This window comes from Pseudopipra pipra, chromosome 3 (genome assembly GCF_036250125.1).
Source record: "Pseudopipra pipra isolate bDixPip1 chromosome 3, bDixPip1.hap1, whole genome shotgun sequence".
NCBI lineage: Eukaryota > Metazoa > Chordata > Aves > Passeriformes > Pipridae > Pseudopipra > Pseudopipra pipra.
The window spans coordinates 43561690-43577615 of record NC_087551.1 but is presented as its reverse complement, the minus strand read 5'-3'; the positions used below and the strand labels follow the sequence as shown (position 1 = coordinate 43577615).

The following is a 15926-nucleotide window of genomic DNA, read 5'->3' as shown; positions in this document are numbered from 1 at the left end:
TAGTAATAAAATTCCTTCAGAAATAATTAACTGATTCAGAATAAGAAGAGGGGCGGACTTCTGTAAAATGTTGCCATCTACTTTAACTATGAAAATCCCATGCATTTACTTACAGTTTAGGTACCCTGTGTAGCCACTTACTGATGTAATCATAAATGGTATAAGCATGGTAACAATGCCTTAACACTACAAAGGCAAGGCTGGAATTGCTAGCTTTCAATTTCCAAACCTGCAGTAACCTTTAAGAGGATTGATTTCCCCTGTGTACGAGTGCATGTGTGTGTGCTCTTTTAAATCCAGTCCACGAAAACCAAGCCTTCATCAAAGTGCTATACTCAAGAACTGCATAACTAGTCACAATGAAAACAGGACTCCTCTACACCATGTAGGTATACCAACATGTAATACAGAGATCTCTATTAACTGTCTCTGGCATAAAAGCAAGAGGAAAGAGCACTTCACAGCAGGCTTCTTTCAGTTTTTCAGACTTACAGGTACCTACCACTTTTTGGAGATTATCAGCTAAGTTGTTCACCACAATGCGCAGGCCAGTGAGCTCCGTGAACATTGATCCCAGCTCCTCACAAGAGCGGTCACAGAACTCAGCCTTTCCTGGTTTCTCACCCACATACTCCGTTGTGATCTCAGGGCTCAAGTGAAGGATTTCAGTGCTCTCATTGATGGTGTTCACTTCAGCTGGTAGCAAGAGAAGGAAAGGGAAGAGCAGCATATACAAAGTTCTTCCACAGATTATAGATTCCTGCTGAAATCACAGATTGGCACCCATGGGTAGGATTTAAACACATCTATTTTGGCACAGCTTCATGCTTATTATACCCATGAATAAAAGAGAGGGGTTAGATGTCAGCTGGTTCCAATTACAGGCTTTCTCTTTTCCAAATTAAGAGCCAAGCTGTGTCTCACATGGCCTTCACTTTAAAACTGTTGGCACTGCAACACATTCATTTAAGAAGAAGGCTAACGAAAGAACACAGTATCAAAAAAGCAAAACCGTTTTATCTACTCAAGAGACGTGAAAGGTTTCAGACTTTTTCATGACCTATCACATTTTCTTGATGCAAACAACGCAGGAGAAAGTTTTCTTGCAGAAAGGTATTGTCCTTGTTCCGTCCATAAACTCCATAGTGACCCGGATGACATTTGGGCCACTATCCAATTTATACCAGACTTTGGGCTGCTCTATATTGCACTGCCTTGGTGCTCTTATAATAATAGTTTAATTCTGAAGTGAAATGGAGGTCAAGCTAAGATCAGACAGAATATTTGATCTGTCACTCCAAACAGTCCTCCAACAGGCAAACTGTAATTAAAACAGAACCTTGCATGCATTATATAGGGAGAACTGGACATATTCTAATACTATTTTAGAAGACATCCTTGTCTACAACAAATTTCTGAAAAATAGTATAACAGAAAGCATAATTTTTAATTAATAAAAAAATCACATAGATAACCAAATAAAACAGTCTTTGCTCTGTTGTACACTCAAATTTGGTATCATCTATACTGAAATCCACACTGCCCTGTCTCTCAGTAAAGACTTATTTACCAGATTTAGTGATGTTGGAATGGCTCAAGGCTACCAACGAGAAAAGGCAAGCAAAGGATATAGCAATTTAAAAAGAAAGAATCAGCATAGGAATGTGTGTCATAAAACACATGATTCAAAACACCCCAATACCATTCTGTGTTGACAAGTCACAGAAGGTGGCAAGGCTTCAAAATTTTAAGGGCTTGATTTGGTGCTTTACCATGCAATGTAAAGTGTATATTTAAATACAAAAGGAAATGAAAATGGGAGCAAAGTACTCTTCATCCATTTAGAAGGCTAGAAATAAAAGAACAAAGGACTAACCCATAATATGACATTAAAGGATTACTTCTCAACCATAGTTAAAATTATTGGCTTGATGTGCTTTTAAACTAGCTATGAAGCTTCTACCACTAGCCAAGGTCTACAAAAAATTATTCACAGTTTTCCAAAGTTGAAATAATTGTCCAGCTTCATTTACAGGATGGGAGAAAACCACATAGCAGACCAGAATTCTGTGTCATAAGAGTTTACTTCAGCTGCTTTTTGATTCCCTGGAAAGAATGTAATTTTCCTACCACATTGAAACACTAGATTTCTCAGATCCTCCCATAGCACTTCTCAGGTCATTAGTTTCATATTTTTCAAGCCAACATGGAGTGTGCCTTGACCGGAACATTCTGAGGACATTAATAAAGCTGCAATCTCAGCAGGAAACATAAACCAAAACTATGTTAGAAGAACTAAATCCACACTTCCTACTGGTACTTGGCAGTGACTGAAATAAGATGCCTGAGGAACACTGGGAAATCAGTTCTCTGCTGCTGGCTTCCTGCTAATTTCCTAAGGACCACATGATTATCTTTAAAATGAGAAACCAGAAGAGCAAAATGTGAATCCTTTCACATATGCAAATGACATTCTGTTGATATAGCTCAAGAAGGGATTTTATTGATGTTTTTAGGCATGTTTTTGTCATCTCTCCTATCCAGTGCTGCACACAAATCCTGCCTAAAGGATTTGCTACCACCACACTACAGACATACTTTCCTACCCTCAACCCAACAGCAATCCCAAGCTACCATTTCACCATACCTCACATTCTCATATTAGGATGAAAGATACATTGGAAAAACACAGTCCTGTCCCTTTTTTTGTGTCCTCAAAGCTGAGAGCACTTCATTGGTAACATCTGCCTTGCTGTTACAGGACATTCACACATAAATATGGCATCTTTGTGCCCATACCTCAGCTCAACGAGTGGACCATCAAAATGGGGAAATATGTACCTTGTGGTCAGTAACATAGCACCCATGGTTTTTCACCTGTGGTAATTGTCACAAGCAGTGTCCCCCAAGGTTCAAAACTAGGCACAGTATCATTTAACTCATTCATCAATGACTTGGATGAAGAGGCAGATGCCTCCTCACCAAGTGTGCTGATGACAGAAAGCTGGGACAAGTGGCTGATACCCCAGAGAGTTGTGCAGCCCTTCAGAGCGACATCAACAGGTTGGAGAGATGGACAGACAAGAACTGTTTTGCCCATCTACCCAGCCATGGTGAGGCCACATCTGGAGTGCTGTGTCCAGTTCTGGGCTCCTCAGTACAAGAGAGACACGGAGCTCCTGGAGCAGTTCCAGCAGAGGGCTACACAGATAATTAAGGGACTCAAGCATCTCCCTTACAAGGACAGGCTGAGGGATCTGAGCCTGTCCATCTTGTGAAGACATGGCTGAGAGGGATCTCATCAATGTCTATAAGTATCTAAAAGGTGAGTGTCAATATCTAAAAGGTGAGTGTCAAGAGGATGGAGCCAGGCTCTTCTCAGCAGTGCCAAGCAATAGGACAAGAGGCAGCAGGTAGAAACGGATGCGCAGGAAGTTCCACTGGGATATGAGGAAGAACTTCTTTATTGTGCGGGTGACTGTGAACTGGAATAGATTGCCCAGAGAGGTTGTGGTGTCTCCCTCACTGGAGATACTCCATGTGCTTTAGAATGACTCTGATGGAGCAAGGACATTGGACCAGAAGACCCACTGTGGTGCCTTCCAAACTTACCCATTCTTGATTCCGTAATTAAGCTGGATAGGAAATGTCAGAAAATCAGACATGCACATAACAATCCTCTCAAGTAATTTTGATGGCCTCAAGCCAGTGTGCTTTCTTTTTGTTGCTGCACAAGAAATTTCCATCTTGTAATGTTCTCTTCGTGTTGCAAAGCAAAAATAAAAATACTGTGAATTGAACTATTTGCTAAATACTTTCAAGGAAGTATCTGTATCATTTATAGGATCAATATAGGTAGTTGACAAATGTGATAAAAAATACATTAAGAAAATATTATCTGTTGGTTATAGCTGCAACAGCTAAATGGTATAAGAATTCCTCCTAAGGTATGTATCAGAACTCAAATTATTCTTTTAGGCTCCCATAGGCTTCCTCTTCATAGTAGAAGTATAGTGATATCTCATTTCTGCTTAGTGATATTTCAAAACATTGGTCACACTATTTCCCTTTGTGGTAATCAACCAATAATAATATAAAAGATTTGTAGACGTTGACTTTCACTGGCTTTCCTGTTGCAATCCACCTACACTTAGGGATCCCATCTACTTGACTGAGACTGTTCTGCCTCTGACTGCTGGATGTGTCCTCAAAGTTCTACCTTGACTTCTAGGGTTTTTGTTTCCTCTGATAAATGTCAAAGGATATCTTATCTAACTGTATCCTTCATGAAATCATCCTTTTATTCAGACTACAATTGGACCTAAATTTTCCCACAGCAGTTCTGCTTCTTAAGCATTTACTTCCACTAACAAAGTTGAAAACTAGTAATCAGTAGTTCCAAGTAATTTCTGAGTACAGAAAGCAGCTTGGCTGCGAAAGATGACAGCCACCAATATCAGGCCACGTCTTCTTGCCTGTGTCATTTAAGGTCACTTCCATTCTAGCCTATTTGACTCATTTCTAACACACCATCACGCTTGTGACTAAGATCCTGCACCAGGACACATCTCTGAAACATATGAAATAATCAAGATTCTTTATCAACATTTAAAAACTGACTAAAGAGCTCAGTTAATTTTTCTAGGCATACACACTCCTATAGATACATATATATATATATATATACATACACACATTTATATACCTTCTAGAGTGTTTTTATTACAAAATCTCAATACTCTGTCCCCCTTTAAAGGAGTCAAGAACTGCTATGGATTAATTTCTGGATTTTGCACAAACAATGAAAAAAATTGAGCTCAGTCTGCTTAACTGATTGGCTCTATGTCACATGTTTTAGCAAAGTGACAAAAATCATGGCATTTCAGATGGTAAGAGCTTCAAATAAAACCCTGAAGTCCTGAGTGGCTTGTGCACCCACCACATTCCTCTGATAGACTGAGTTAGATCTGATTCTTGTCAGTTACAGATAATGGGAAGTAAAACAGACAGAACCTTCCATGAGCTCCAGTACAAACCTTAGTGCATACTTGACAATTAATCACAATTCTTTCATGAGGAATCCAAACACTCCCACACACAGAGGAGTGTACACTCCAATACACTCCTCCCCTCCTGGTGAGGTCAGCATGAATTGGACTAAAAAGAACATGTCAGCTTGTCATATACATGCTTTCCATATCTCTTCCTTTTACTTCTTATTTTCCTGAGGTTGTTTTGATTAACAATACTTTGGGATTCAAACCCAAAGGCTCTTCCAGTTAATGAAGTTATTGCCAAGGAATTCAGTGTCTCTAAAACTGGCAGACTAGTTCATGCGCCCACTGACAGTCAGAAGCAGAATTCAGAAGCAACATTACTTGTCTCATGCTCAAAGAATCACTGAAAACTCATTGAAGAATGTAGATATTTTTACATATACGCTTTTTTTTCCTTATATTTCTGTTAATTTCTTGCTTGACAGCTTTTCTCTCAAAAACAAGAGGCTCAAAGTTGTAAACCTAAGCAACATGAACTAAAACAGTAGTCTAGAGAGTAGAAATGGTATCTCAAGATAGCTAAAAATATGCTTCTATTACCGCCATGAAGCAATTAATTCTCTTTTTCATTTCAAAGGGATTTGTTTTAGGATAATACATCATCACTGACATTTCAAATTTTCAGTCAACTGAACAGTATAGTAAGATAAAAAAAAGCCTTACTTGACTGGCTTCTCTGGCATCCTCTTTTATGCAGAACATCCTCTATTGAAGTATCAAAGATTAACTGAATATTTTGCAAAAGACCCTGTAATAATAATTTGAAAATCAATTAAAAACAGTAGGATCAATCTGGGAGTAACTGATAACTGATCTGTCTCACTCCCATGCTACTGACTGGATTCAGCTATAAGTAAATATATTAAAAACAGTCTACAAGGCATTAAACCTCACACACACAGAAAAAAAGTGTTTATGGTTCTGTTATATACAATTTCAGAACTAAAAGCAACAAAACTAGGTATGTTCTGAAATAAGTTCTTATAAAAGTATTAATCTGCTATGAGCTCAAATCTCCATTTTCACAGTGAATTTTAGACTGTAGTTCTACAAGACATTAATCATAAGGTCAGAGCCAACTTTCCTTCACCACTGCACTTCCATCCTTAGCCAGTTATTCCCAGGCGCCATAGTTCACTGCTTCCTCAATTGTGCTGACACTACCTGGAGACAACACTATAAAACCAGACTGTATCCATTTCACTTAAAAAAAACTCAAAAAAACCCCCCAAAACTAAAAAACAGATTGTTTCAGCAACCAACTTAACAGTATAGCTTCAGAATCAACTCTATAAGCACAACTGATGGAGAAATTTAGTCACAGAAGCTGTGGCAACAACTTCTGATGTCCTTGCCAGAACTGGTCACCCCATGGAACCACTCCAGCATGTCATGCTCTGGCTGAAAACTAGAGGGCACAACATGATGAGAAAGAAAGCCTTTTTGACATTTTGAAGCCATGAGTTCAAGTTTGATTTCAGCTGTCAGCAAAAAGATGTCATCCTTAAAGCACTTGCGCCAGATCACATCACTATATGAGGCAGAAGGTAACTTTCATTTGACAGGAAAACCAGAAAGTTTATAATTGCTTCATTTTAAATGCTTTCCACAAAAGGAAAAAAATCCTCATTCACAGGGCTGATCAAAACATTTTATTCTATTTATTTTGTCTTCTTTTTAAATTTTTTTTCAATTTAAATTGAAATTAAAGTGGCAAACCAGGATGTTCTGTTAGGGAATGGACCAACACCACATACTTCAGCTCCATTAAAAAGTCATTTTTTTCTTCTTCTTTCAAATAAGACATAAAAATATTGATGTGCTTTTATGATTGGAATAGATAGATTTCAGTGGAAAAACAATTCTTCAAAAAATTTCCAAAGAATTCTATAAATCACCACAAAAATGCAATATGTCTAGAAGTCTTACATCTGGAAAAGAAAATGGAAGGCTGCATAGGAAAGCCCAAAAACTGGTTTTGTACATTTTTCCTGGACTTTGACTTTGCTTTACCAGTCCTTTGCTTTCAGGAACCCCAAATTCGCAGAATACAGACCCAGGAACTAATGAAAACACACTCTGAAGAAAGTCTGTTTGAGAACACCTGCGACCCCACCAAATCCAAGAGGTGCTAGAAAAAAACTGCGCCTATTGCACCCTCTCAAACTACTTGCAGTTACCTTCTTACCTCACTAGAGACCTAAGCTTCTGCAGGTCACCTACCCTGAAATGATTCTCCCGAATGGATCCTTTTGCCACGTACAGTCTGCTGTTCTCTGCTTTCAGCTGTTCATAGAAAGGCTCCTCCAGGATGAAGCTGTCAATAAGGTCACAGCCAACATAGAGGTTGTAGTTTTCCCCTGTTATTTGCATGGTGAGGTTCTTCCACTGTGAGTCAGCAAGGTCCACGTCTTCCAGGGAAATCACATTCTGGAAGCCATCCACCCAATAGATAAGGTCCAGGGTGTTGGCCCGGCCATTGGAAATTATCTCAAATTGCCTCTCACTGATGCCAGGACCCTCTAAAGCAAGGATAGTGCCTCTGGATTGCCTGTCCTGCCTCAGGGTGGCTGAAAGGATAAAGCCCTCATTCTGTCGTATTAGTCTGACAATCTTTTTTAACTTCTCTGGTTTACATGGAGGTATATGGTCAAACCGAATGAAACGATATGCTGGGACAGTGGGGTCTGGACCCCGAAACACTTTTGCTCCGATTGTCTTTCGGTTTATGTTACTGACTTGAAGTAAATCAAAGGTAGTCTCCTCTTCCTTGTCACCATCTGAAAAAAGTTAACAGCGTGTGACAATGTGGCTACAAAAAGTTTTACAAGAAACAACTCTGCACATTATACTCACTAACTGCAATCATATGACAGATGAAAGGACCAGCAGAGTAAACACAGTATTTTCCTGCTTCCACAAACAGAACTTTTTCTACTAGCATGCAAGTGAATCATATTTTCTACCTGTCATTTTCATCTACATGACAATTCTCTCCTTCTATAAGTACAGATAAAAATACTTTTGATTATATAATCAAAAGTGGCTTTATATTTTATGGTACCATATAGTACACACTTGTAGATATATAGAGATATATATATATATGCTGCATACCATGTATATGCCTATGCATGGATGTGTATATTTTTAATATATATGAATGGATAAGGAAGCTGAGGCAATTTCTATGTTTTGCTTATCAGCTAATAAAAATCAAATTATGGGAATCCATGTGGCTATGTGACAACAGGAAGCAAGGGATTTGTTTTTTAAAGATTCCAACCAAGAAGTCAGACATAAATGAGGGTTTGGCACTCTGCCAATTTTCATTCTACTTATATTTGGTCTGTAGATGTCTATTTCTCTACCTCTGTCTTTTTAAAATGTCCATCCTACTCAGTGATTCTGTTTATGTTGCTTTCATCATACATTGCCACTGCACAGAAAAGTATAATAGCAATTATTTCTGAGATTATATATATTTTGATCAATAATTTTTAAAAACAGCAATTTTTGGATATTTATTGCAGAACCTTCACTGGTAGGATACGCCTACCAAAACTAATCCAGGCACTTCTAAAAAAATCTTTTATGATTACTTTGCCCATTCTAGCTCAGGTAAGCCAACATTTTACACCAACTTTTTGAAAGTTACTCTATATCTAGTTAAGAAGTGTCAGAACTTACCCTGAGCATTTGAGGAAACCCACAGGGTTATCAAGACAGCAAGCCACAACAGCCCTCTCCTCTGCAGCATTACTCCTATGAATAAACCAAAATGTAGTACGTATTAGAGAAATAATATTTATCAACTTCAAATATTTTAATTTACCTCATGAAATGCCATAAACAGCAACTATACATATAAAATCATAATTTTTATCTTGTCTGATTCTTTTAATACTAATTTTGGGACTATTCTTGATGCTAGAAATAAAACGACATCTAGTGAAGAGGAATTATAGATGGTAAAGCTCCATTTTATCTAAATGCCTTTAATTAAAAAAAAAAGGAAAGAAGTACAGAAATATACATTATTATTTTCTCCACAAAATTTCAGTAGCTGGCAGAGACCAGATGATACTACAGGAGATATAGCATATTGCTAGTTATACCTTTACTTTGGAGCACAACATTCAGGTAAAAATCCTTGTAGGATAATGGGATCTCACTAGACGTTGGTTCTGAGTAATAGGGGTACTTTTCAGTACCAGCATAAAAACTTTTCTTTCTTGTGTGTGTGTATATATGCCTATATATAATTTATTCATTCATGCAATTCTCCATACCCATCCATAGCTGGATAAAGTGACTTTTAATGTGATGCTGGTTTTGCCGTCTGGCACTGTGCAGTTATAAGCCACATAACTGCATTTCCATATGTGTCTGCACTCACAATGAATGGAGCAGAAGCATTCCCCGGAATGCACAGGCATCCAGTCCTCCAGATACAGCCAAATCACTTCAGCACTGCCAACAAATTTTTGTAAGGACTGAGGGATACCGCCACCTCTTACTGTCTGCATTCTCTTTGTCCTACGGGGAATCCTTATTACCTGTCAGCCCCAGGGTACCACCGCTACACCCAACTACCGTCAGGCGCCAGGACGCCTGCCTCCCCTCTCGCACTCAGCGGTTCCCCGTCGGTCCCTGCCCGGACGGGGGGCACGGAGGCGGGCAGGGCTGCTGCGGGCAGCGAGGGTGCCGCACACCGACCCCCGGCCCCTTGCCCGCAGCCGCTCCCTTCATCCCGCTCCCCGAACACCCGCGGGGGCGGCAGCGCGGGCGGCTGCCCACGGCGAGCTCCGACCGGGCGGCGGGCGGAGCAGTCCCCGCCGCCTTCCCTGGCCCCCCCGGGCGGCAGCCGCTCCCCAGGGACCTTCGCGGCGGGGCACGGCATCTCCCCGCCTTGCGCCTCACCTGGCATGGGGAGCCGACGGTGCGCTGGGGCTCTGCCGGGGCGAGGCCGCTGGGGAGTGGAGCGCGATGCGATGCTGATGCTGCCGCCCTCGCAAGTCCCTCCGCGGCCCCGCGCCCCGCGCCGCCGCCTTTATGGGCTGCGGGCTGGGCCCCGCTGTCAATCAGCGGCGCCGGGGCGCGCCCCAGGCTCGCCCCTCCGCGGCGGTGACATAACCTCCCACCGCCCCCTCCCCACCTCGGCTACCTGCGGGGCCATCGCAGACCCGGGCCCGCCCTCGGCGGGCGGTGCATGGGCGGTGCGGGAGGCCGGCAGAGCAGCCGTGGCCTCCCCCCGGGGAGCGGAGCGGCGCGGAGGGGCGGGAGTGGCCCGAGTCGGTGTGGCGGGGGCCCGAGCGCGGCCGCCCCGGCGCGGAGCAGCCCCCGGGAGGCGGCGCCAGGCCCCGGCAGCGGGGACGTGAGCGCGGCCGGGACCCGCCGTCGGAGCGTCCGATCCCGGTTCCCGCGGGAGGGAAGCGCGTCCTCGGCCCCTCTGGCCTGTCCTGCCTCCCCCTGGGACTTAGCGGCACCCGGACGGCTGAGAGCTCGGTGCTCCTGCCGCCACCGCAACAAAACCCAGCCTTCCCGAGGGCTCAATTCCCTATCACTTTTATCCTTTTTATTTGTAAATTGCACGGCTGCTGGAATAAACACAACCCCATGCAGCGCTACAAGCTGGGCACATAGTGGCTGGAGAGTAGCCAGGTAGAGAGGGACGTGGGAGTTTGGATTGACAAGAAGCTGAACATGAGCCAGCAGTGTGCCCAGGTGGCCAAGAAGGCCAATGGCATCCTGGCCTGGATCAGGAACAGTGTGGCCAACAGGTCCAGGGAAGTGATTCTTCCCCTGTACTCAGCACTGGTGAGGTCACACCTGGAGTACTGTGTCCAGTTCTGGTCCCCTCAGTTCAGGAAGGATATTGAGGCGCTGGAGCAAGTCCAGAGAAGAGCAATGAGGCTGGTGAAGGGACTTGAACACAAGTCCTATGAGGAGAGGCTGAGGGAGCTGGGGCTGTTCAGCCTGGAGAAGAGAAGGCTCAGGGGACACCTCATCACTCTCTGCAACTCCCTGAAAGAAGACTGTCACCAGGTGGGGGTTGGTCTCTTCTCCCAGGCAGCTATCAGTAAGACAAGAGGACATGGTCTTAAGCTGTGCCAAGGGACGTCTAGGTTAGATATTAAGAAGAAATTCCCTGCAGAAAGGGTAATCAGGCATTGGAATGGGCTGTCCAGGGAAGTGATGGATTCTCTGTCCCTGGAGATTTTTAAGATGAGACTGGATGTGGCACTTAGTGCCATGGTCTAGCAACCACAGTGGTAGTGGATCAAGGGTTGGACTTGATGATCTGAGAGGTCTTTTCCAACCTGGCTGATTCTATGATTCCATGAAAGGCGAGACTTGTCCCAGTGACCCCCCCCACTCCATTGGTAAAGTGCTCAGAGGAGGTCAGTCAGCAGCTCCTCAAGTGAGCTCAGCACCTTGGTCCTGCTATTCTCCACAAGAAGCCTTTGATTCCAAGGAAGGTGTTCTGGGCTTACTGAAGCATGCTCCTCTTGGAGGGAATCTTGCTTTGGGGTAATGCAAGTGGCACACAAGAAACCTCACTGTTAGGCTGATCCCACTCACATTGGGAGGACTGGGAAGTATCTCCAAAGGCAAGGACTTCAGTTACAACTCTTGAATTAAATGGTCACCATACCGAGGAGTAGCCAGCGCAGCTGCCAGCACTATGCTCTGCGTGGAACAGGAGAATGGATCCCTGCCGTGGGTCCACAGAACCTGCCCTGACATGTGGAAACATTTCAGAAGTCAAACGAGAAGACCAGGATCCCATCTGCTGAGTCCTGAACTGGGATTACAGAATATCCGTGGAAGGATCCTTCAGCCAATTTAAAGAGGCATGGATTTGGCTCATTTGCCCTCAGAATCCAAGAAATGGAGCCCTGCCAAATGTATAGGTGGACAAATTTCACTAATGTTAACACAAAAAAAAAAAGGAAAGAAGAAAGAGCATAGGAAGTCACTAACTTTGCTCATCACAATTTGAAATTCCAGTAGAAAAAGTTGTTGAAGTTTCAAAACTCAGAAGACTTCAAAAGTTTCAATCTGTCACTAGAGCAGAAAATGCCAACGCAAGCACTGCTCCCTTTCCTTTTGCCATGGAATCTCCTTCCAACTTGGCTGGCCTTGGCCCTGCAGGGGAGCAAGAGCCAAGGAGCCTTCCCCTTTCTCACAAGGTCCAGGGGAATGAGCCAAACTAGGAGGGAGAGGGCATTTTGTCTTCCCAAGACATTTGGTTTTCAGTTTTGCAAAACCTCAAGAATTTTAAAAAATAGCTAATGATGTTCACAAAACCTCAAATTCTACTAAGTTTGCTCATTCTCCCTGCTATAGTAAGAGTCTTTATATCTATATATGTAGCTGTATGGTGTGTTTTCCACAAGACTTTGAACAGCACTGGCACAACTCTCATCAGGAAGCTGCTCTGGGATTATAGTTGGAGAAGAGAGTGCAGCAAAGTGTTTAAGAGACCAGGAAAGTATCTTTGAGATAATGTGGTGCATTATTTGTACATGCATATGTGAAGCATTTTTACATTTTTAAGTCAGTAAAATGACAATAAAGAGACATTTTATTGTGACTACTTTTAACCAGCTACCTCATAGCAAAACTCTTGTTTCCATCTCTGTGGGTGTTACAGGAATGAAGGATTGATAGCATATTGTTTCAAGCTTAGTTGCTTATGTGTAGGACAATGACCTTTGAGAGGACAGATTTGGTTGTGTTCTTTCCACGACTGTGAAAATGCTCACTGCTCACTTTCCTCTGGCCACCTCAGAAGAGGTAATAATCTTCTTTCCAAGATTCCTGATGGAAAGTCTCAAGGAAACAAATATGCACTTTGCTTTCCTCAGCTAGCCAATGTGCACATGCAAACATTGGAATTACGTTCACATTTCTCAATCTACCTGATTTTTCAGTACAAGGTGAAAGTGAACAATGATAATTAGAGAGATTTTTATAAAGTCAGATTTACTAACATCTAGGAACACAACTGAGGTAACAGTAGATCTCATAGTAATGTTTTTCTGTAGTGTTTTACCTTCCATTGTATTTTGCTTCAGACTGGCACATCAGGCACGAGCAGAGTTCCTTAAGTTCTCACTTCTTTATGCACCTCCCTTTGCCTTTTTCATTCTACTATTTTCCTTCTGCACCAGCCCTAGGGGCCCTCCGTGTTGGATCAGGTGAGCATCATGCGAGGTGACATGCATTACTGAAAATCAGTATGGGGAATGTCATGACTCTGGTATGGCACTATCTCAGAAAGAACTGCAATTTGATGGATCTCCACCAAATATTCCATGGGTTTGCTTAGGAGTTATCACTGACATTCTGACTTAGCTTGACTTCAGGCAAGGCTTGAACTCTCCTGCATTAGAAGAAATTCCAATAAAGTCGAATATGCTATACATGCTAAAAATTTTGGTTTACTGCTTTTCCGATAAAATTGAAGCTTCATGCCTTTGGCACGATCCAAAAGACAAAGTCAGTGACTTTACCTGAGTGAAATTCTTATCAAATTCTTTTTCTTTTTTCCCACAAAAGCATCCCTACTAATTGAAATGGATCTAATTGCATGAACATGATGAGGAGTCCATCAGGTTTTATCCTCCAGTCCTGGATGTTCACCTGATGCTGATAAACATTCTTTCTGAAATGCTGTCCCATAGTCCTGAAGACTTTTTCATTTTCTTCTTCCTGTGGTGAAGTTTGATTCTCATAATTCACTATAGCGAGGATCCAAAACTGAAACCGATGACTTGAGATGAGCACGTGACTCAGTCATTCAGTTTTTTGAATGAGCTAGTAGGGACAGGGAGAGAGCTGGGTGTTTCCTCAGACATCATGTTGTAAGTACTCCAGCTAAATGCAGATTTTAAGTCCTGGTATAGAATACACAAGGGAGAGTGAATTCATCTATGATAAAGGAGAAAGTTATTTTTGACAAAGCTTTATGTATGCTTTAGTTTAAGTTCCGGTGCTAGTTAAAAATGTGCATCATAATCAGGTACTTAGTTTTCTGCTCTTTGATTCGGAGGGAGAAGTACTTTGGTTTGTTGGGGTTTTTTTAAACCTTCCTAAAGTAATTTCCGTGTATAAAATATATCCAGATCCCAGGTATAAAATATATCCAAAATGCCAACACATTCTATCAGAACAAATGGCCGTAGGCTGCACAAGCACAATTGCTGTACTTTTGCAACAAACTTGTCAAAGAGGGAAGTCTTGCTACCACCCATTTACAAACTTCATCTTTACTCAACAAAGTGCTGTATACAAAAGCTTGTGCAGTGGTTTCAGCAGGACAACATTGAGTTTTAAGGTAAGGGCACGTTTAAGTGTTTTGGTAAATTGGTTCCTATATGATTTAACTGGTGTCACAAAGTAACTCATGGAAAGAGCCGTAAGTTGGAACTCAAGGCTTCCAACTCATGGCTGGAAACTTTAATCTGGAAACTTTTGTTCCCTGTTCTTACAGTACATATGACAAAGCAAATATCCATCTACAAAGAGTTGACTTTGTCCTTAACCATTTTATAGAATTTTTGTATTTTTTCCCCACATGTGAGCTGCTGAATATATTAGGACTGCCAAGTAGTTTCAGCCTCCAAAAAGGAACATTCCCCTACCAAGTGCAATGCAAATGAGCACTGAAAATGTTCAGTAAATCCCACATTGTTGCACTGGATTCCAAAAAAACCCTTTTACCAGATTCAGAACAGATTTATTACCCAAAGACCTGCTTTTATAATGACATTTTTACATCGTTTCACATTCTATTACAGAAGTATTGATATTTTCACTTAGAATACATCACTACAGCACTGACTTTTAAATAACAAAGGCTATCCTTATTGTTGAGGCTGTAATACTGTAATTTTTATTTATTTGCAGTACTGTGCTTTTTGTCTGTCAAATGGGATTTGGTCTGTTGTATTTATATATGTTCAAAGGCAACCCAAATCTCAAAGCTTTTAGATGAATGGGATTCAATCCTTATTTACAAGGAAAATATACTGAAATAGATGGTGTTTTTAGCAGAGGTGCAAATGAATACAACTAAAATTTTAACTTGAGTAATCCAGCTGGATTCTAAAAGTTGTACAGGGTACAAGATGCCATTCATTTCAGAAGGAGGTAGAGCCAAACTACTTTTTAAGGCTTGGGCCTAATTTGGTTTTATTTAGTCAGGTGAAATAAAGTAGTAAATGCTTGCTGAGAGCTTAACAAGTTATACCAAATGTTTGAATGATTTCAACCTAAAAAAGAATTTTTTTATTGCAATGAGACCCTCATTTTTGTTTCACCAGTATCACGATGGGTCCCTGCCTTACCTGAACAACTGACATGTGAAATGTGGGTTATTTCCACTGTTGCATGTGTGTACTGCTGAGGGGGCCCATTCTGACGAGACTTTAGGTGCAAACACAGGACAGGAGTCCCTTTCCTCTGCTGACATGCAGTCCCATGCCTGACAGTGATGCCTTTGCTATGCTTTCTTCCCCCTCCCAGCAAGGGCCCTGGGCATCTGAACCCTTCACCTTGACCCCCATTTTTCTGTAGGTACAGCAGGGTCTCTAGCTGACAGCAAAGTATGGACTCACCAGGTAGTGTGTCTCTGAAATGTGGGATTCATGGAGTTTGAAGAGATCAGGAGGCACAACTGGGTAGAGAAACTGAATGAATGAAGGTTCCAACAGGCCAAGAAAAAAACAAACTCAAAAGAATTGAAATTGATTGCAAAAACTTGAAAGGCCACAGAGAACAGTCTGGGGGTTTGATATCTCTCCATATGTTCAAAACTCCCACAGATGGAGTCATGAGTCCCACAGGATGAAGTGAAGA

At 42.0% G+C, this 15926-nt stretch overlaps 1 protein-coding gene across 2 annotated transcripts in view; it reads right to left on the bottom strand.

The window, feature by feature from the left end:
- The window catches only part of THBS2 (thrombospondin 2), a 34021-nt gene extending 23694 nt beyond the window's left edge, over positions 1-10327 (bottom strand). Inside the window, exons 1-5 of one of the 2 annotated variants that reach the window (XM_064648903.1) lie at positions 10225-10327; positions 8748-8822; positions 7281-7837; positions 5721-5805; positions 503-696 (exon numbers count right to left, since the gene is read on the bottom strand). In XM_064648903.1, coding sequence (XP_064504973.1) covers positions 503-696; positions 5721-5805; positions 7281-7837; positions 8748-8817 — 906 coding nt within the window. In that variant the 5' untranslated portion in view covers positions 8818-8822; positions 10225-10327. Of the gene's footprint in view, positions 1-502; positions 697-5720; positions 5806-7280; positions 7838-8747; positions 8823-9980; positions 10170-10224 lie in introns of those variants that run through there. The other variant, XM_064648902.1, reaches the window with a different exon arrangement.
- Between the last annotated feature and the right edge of the window lie 5599 nt (positions 10328-15926).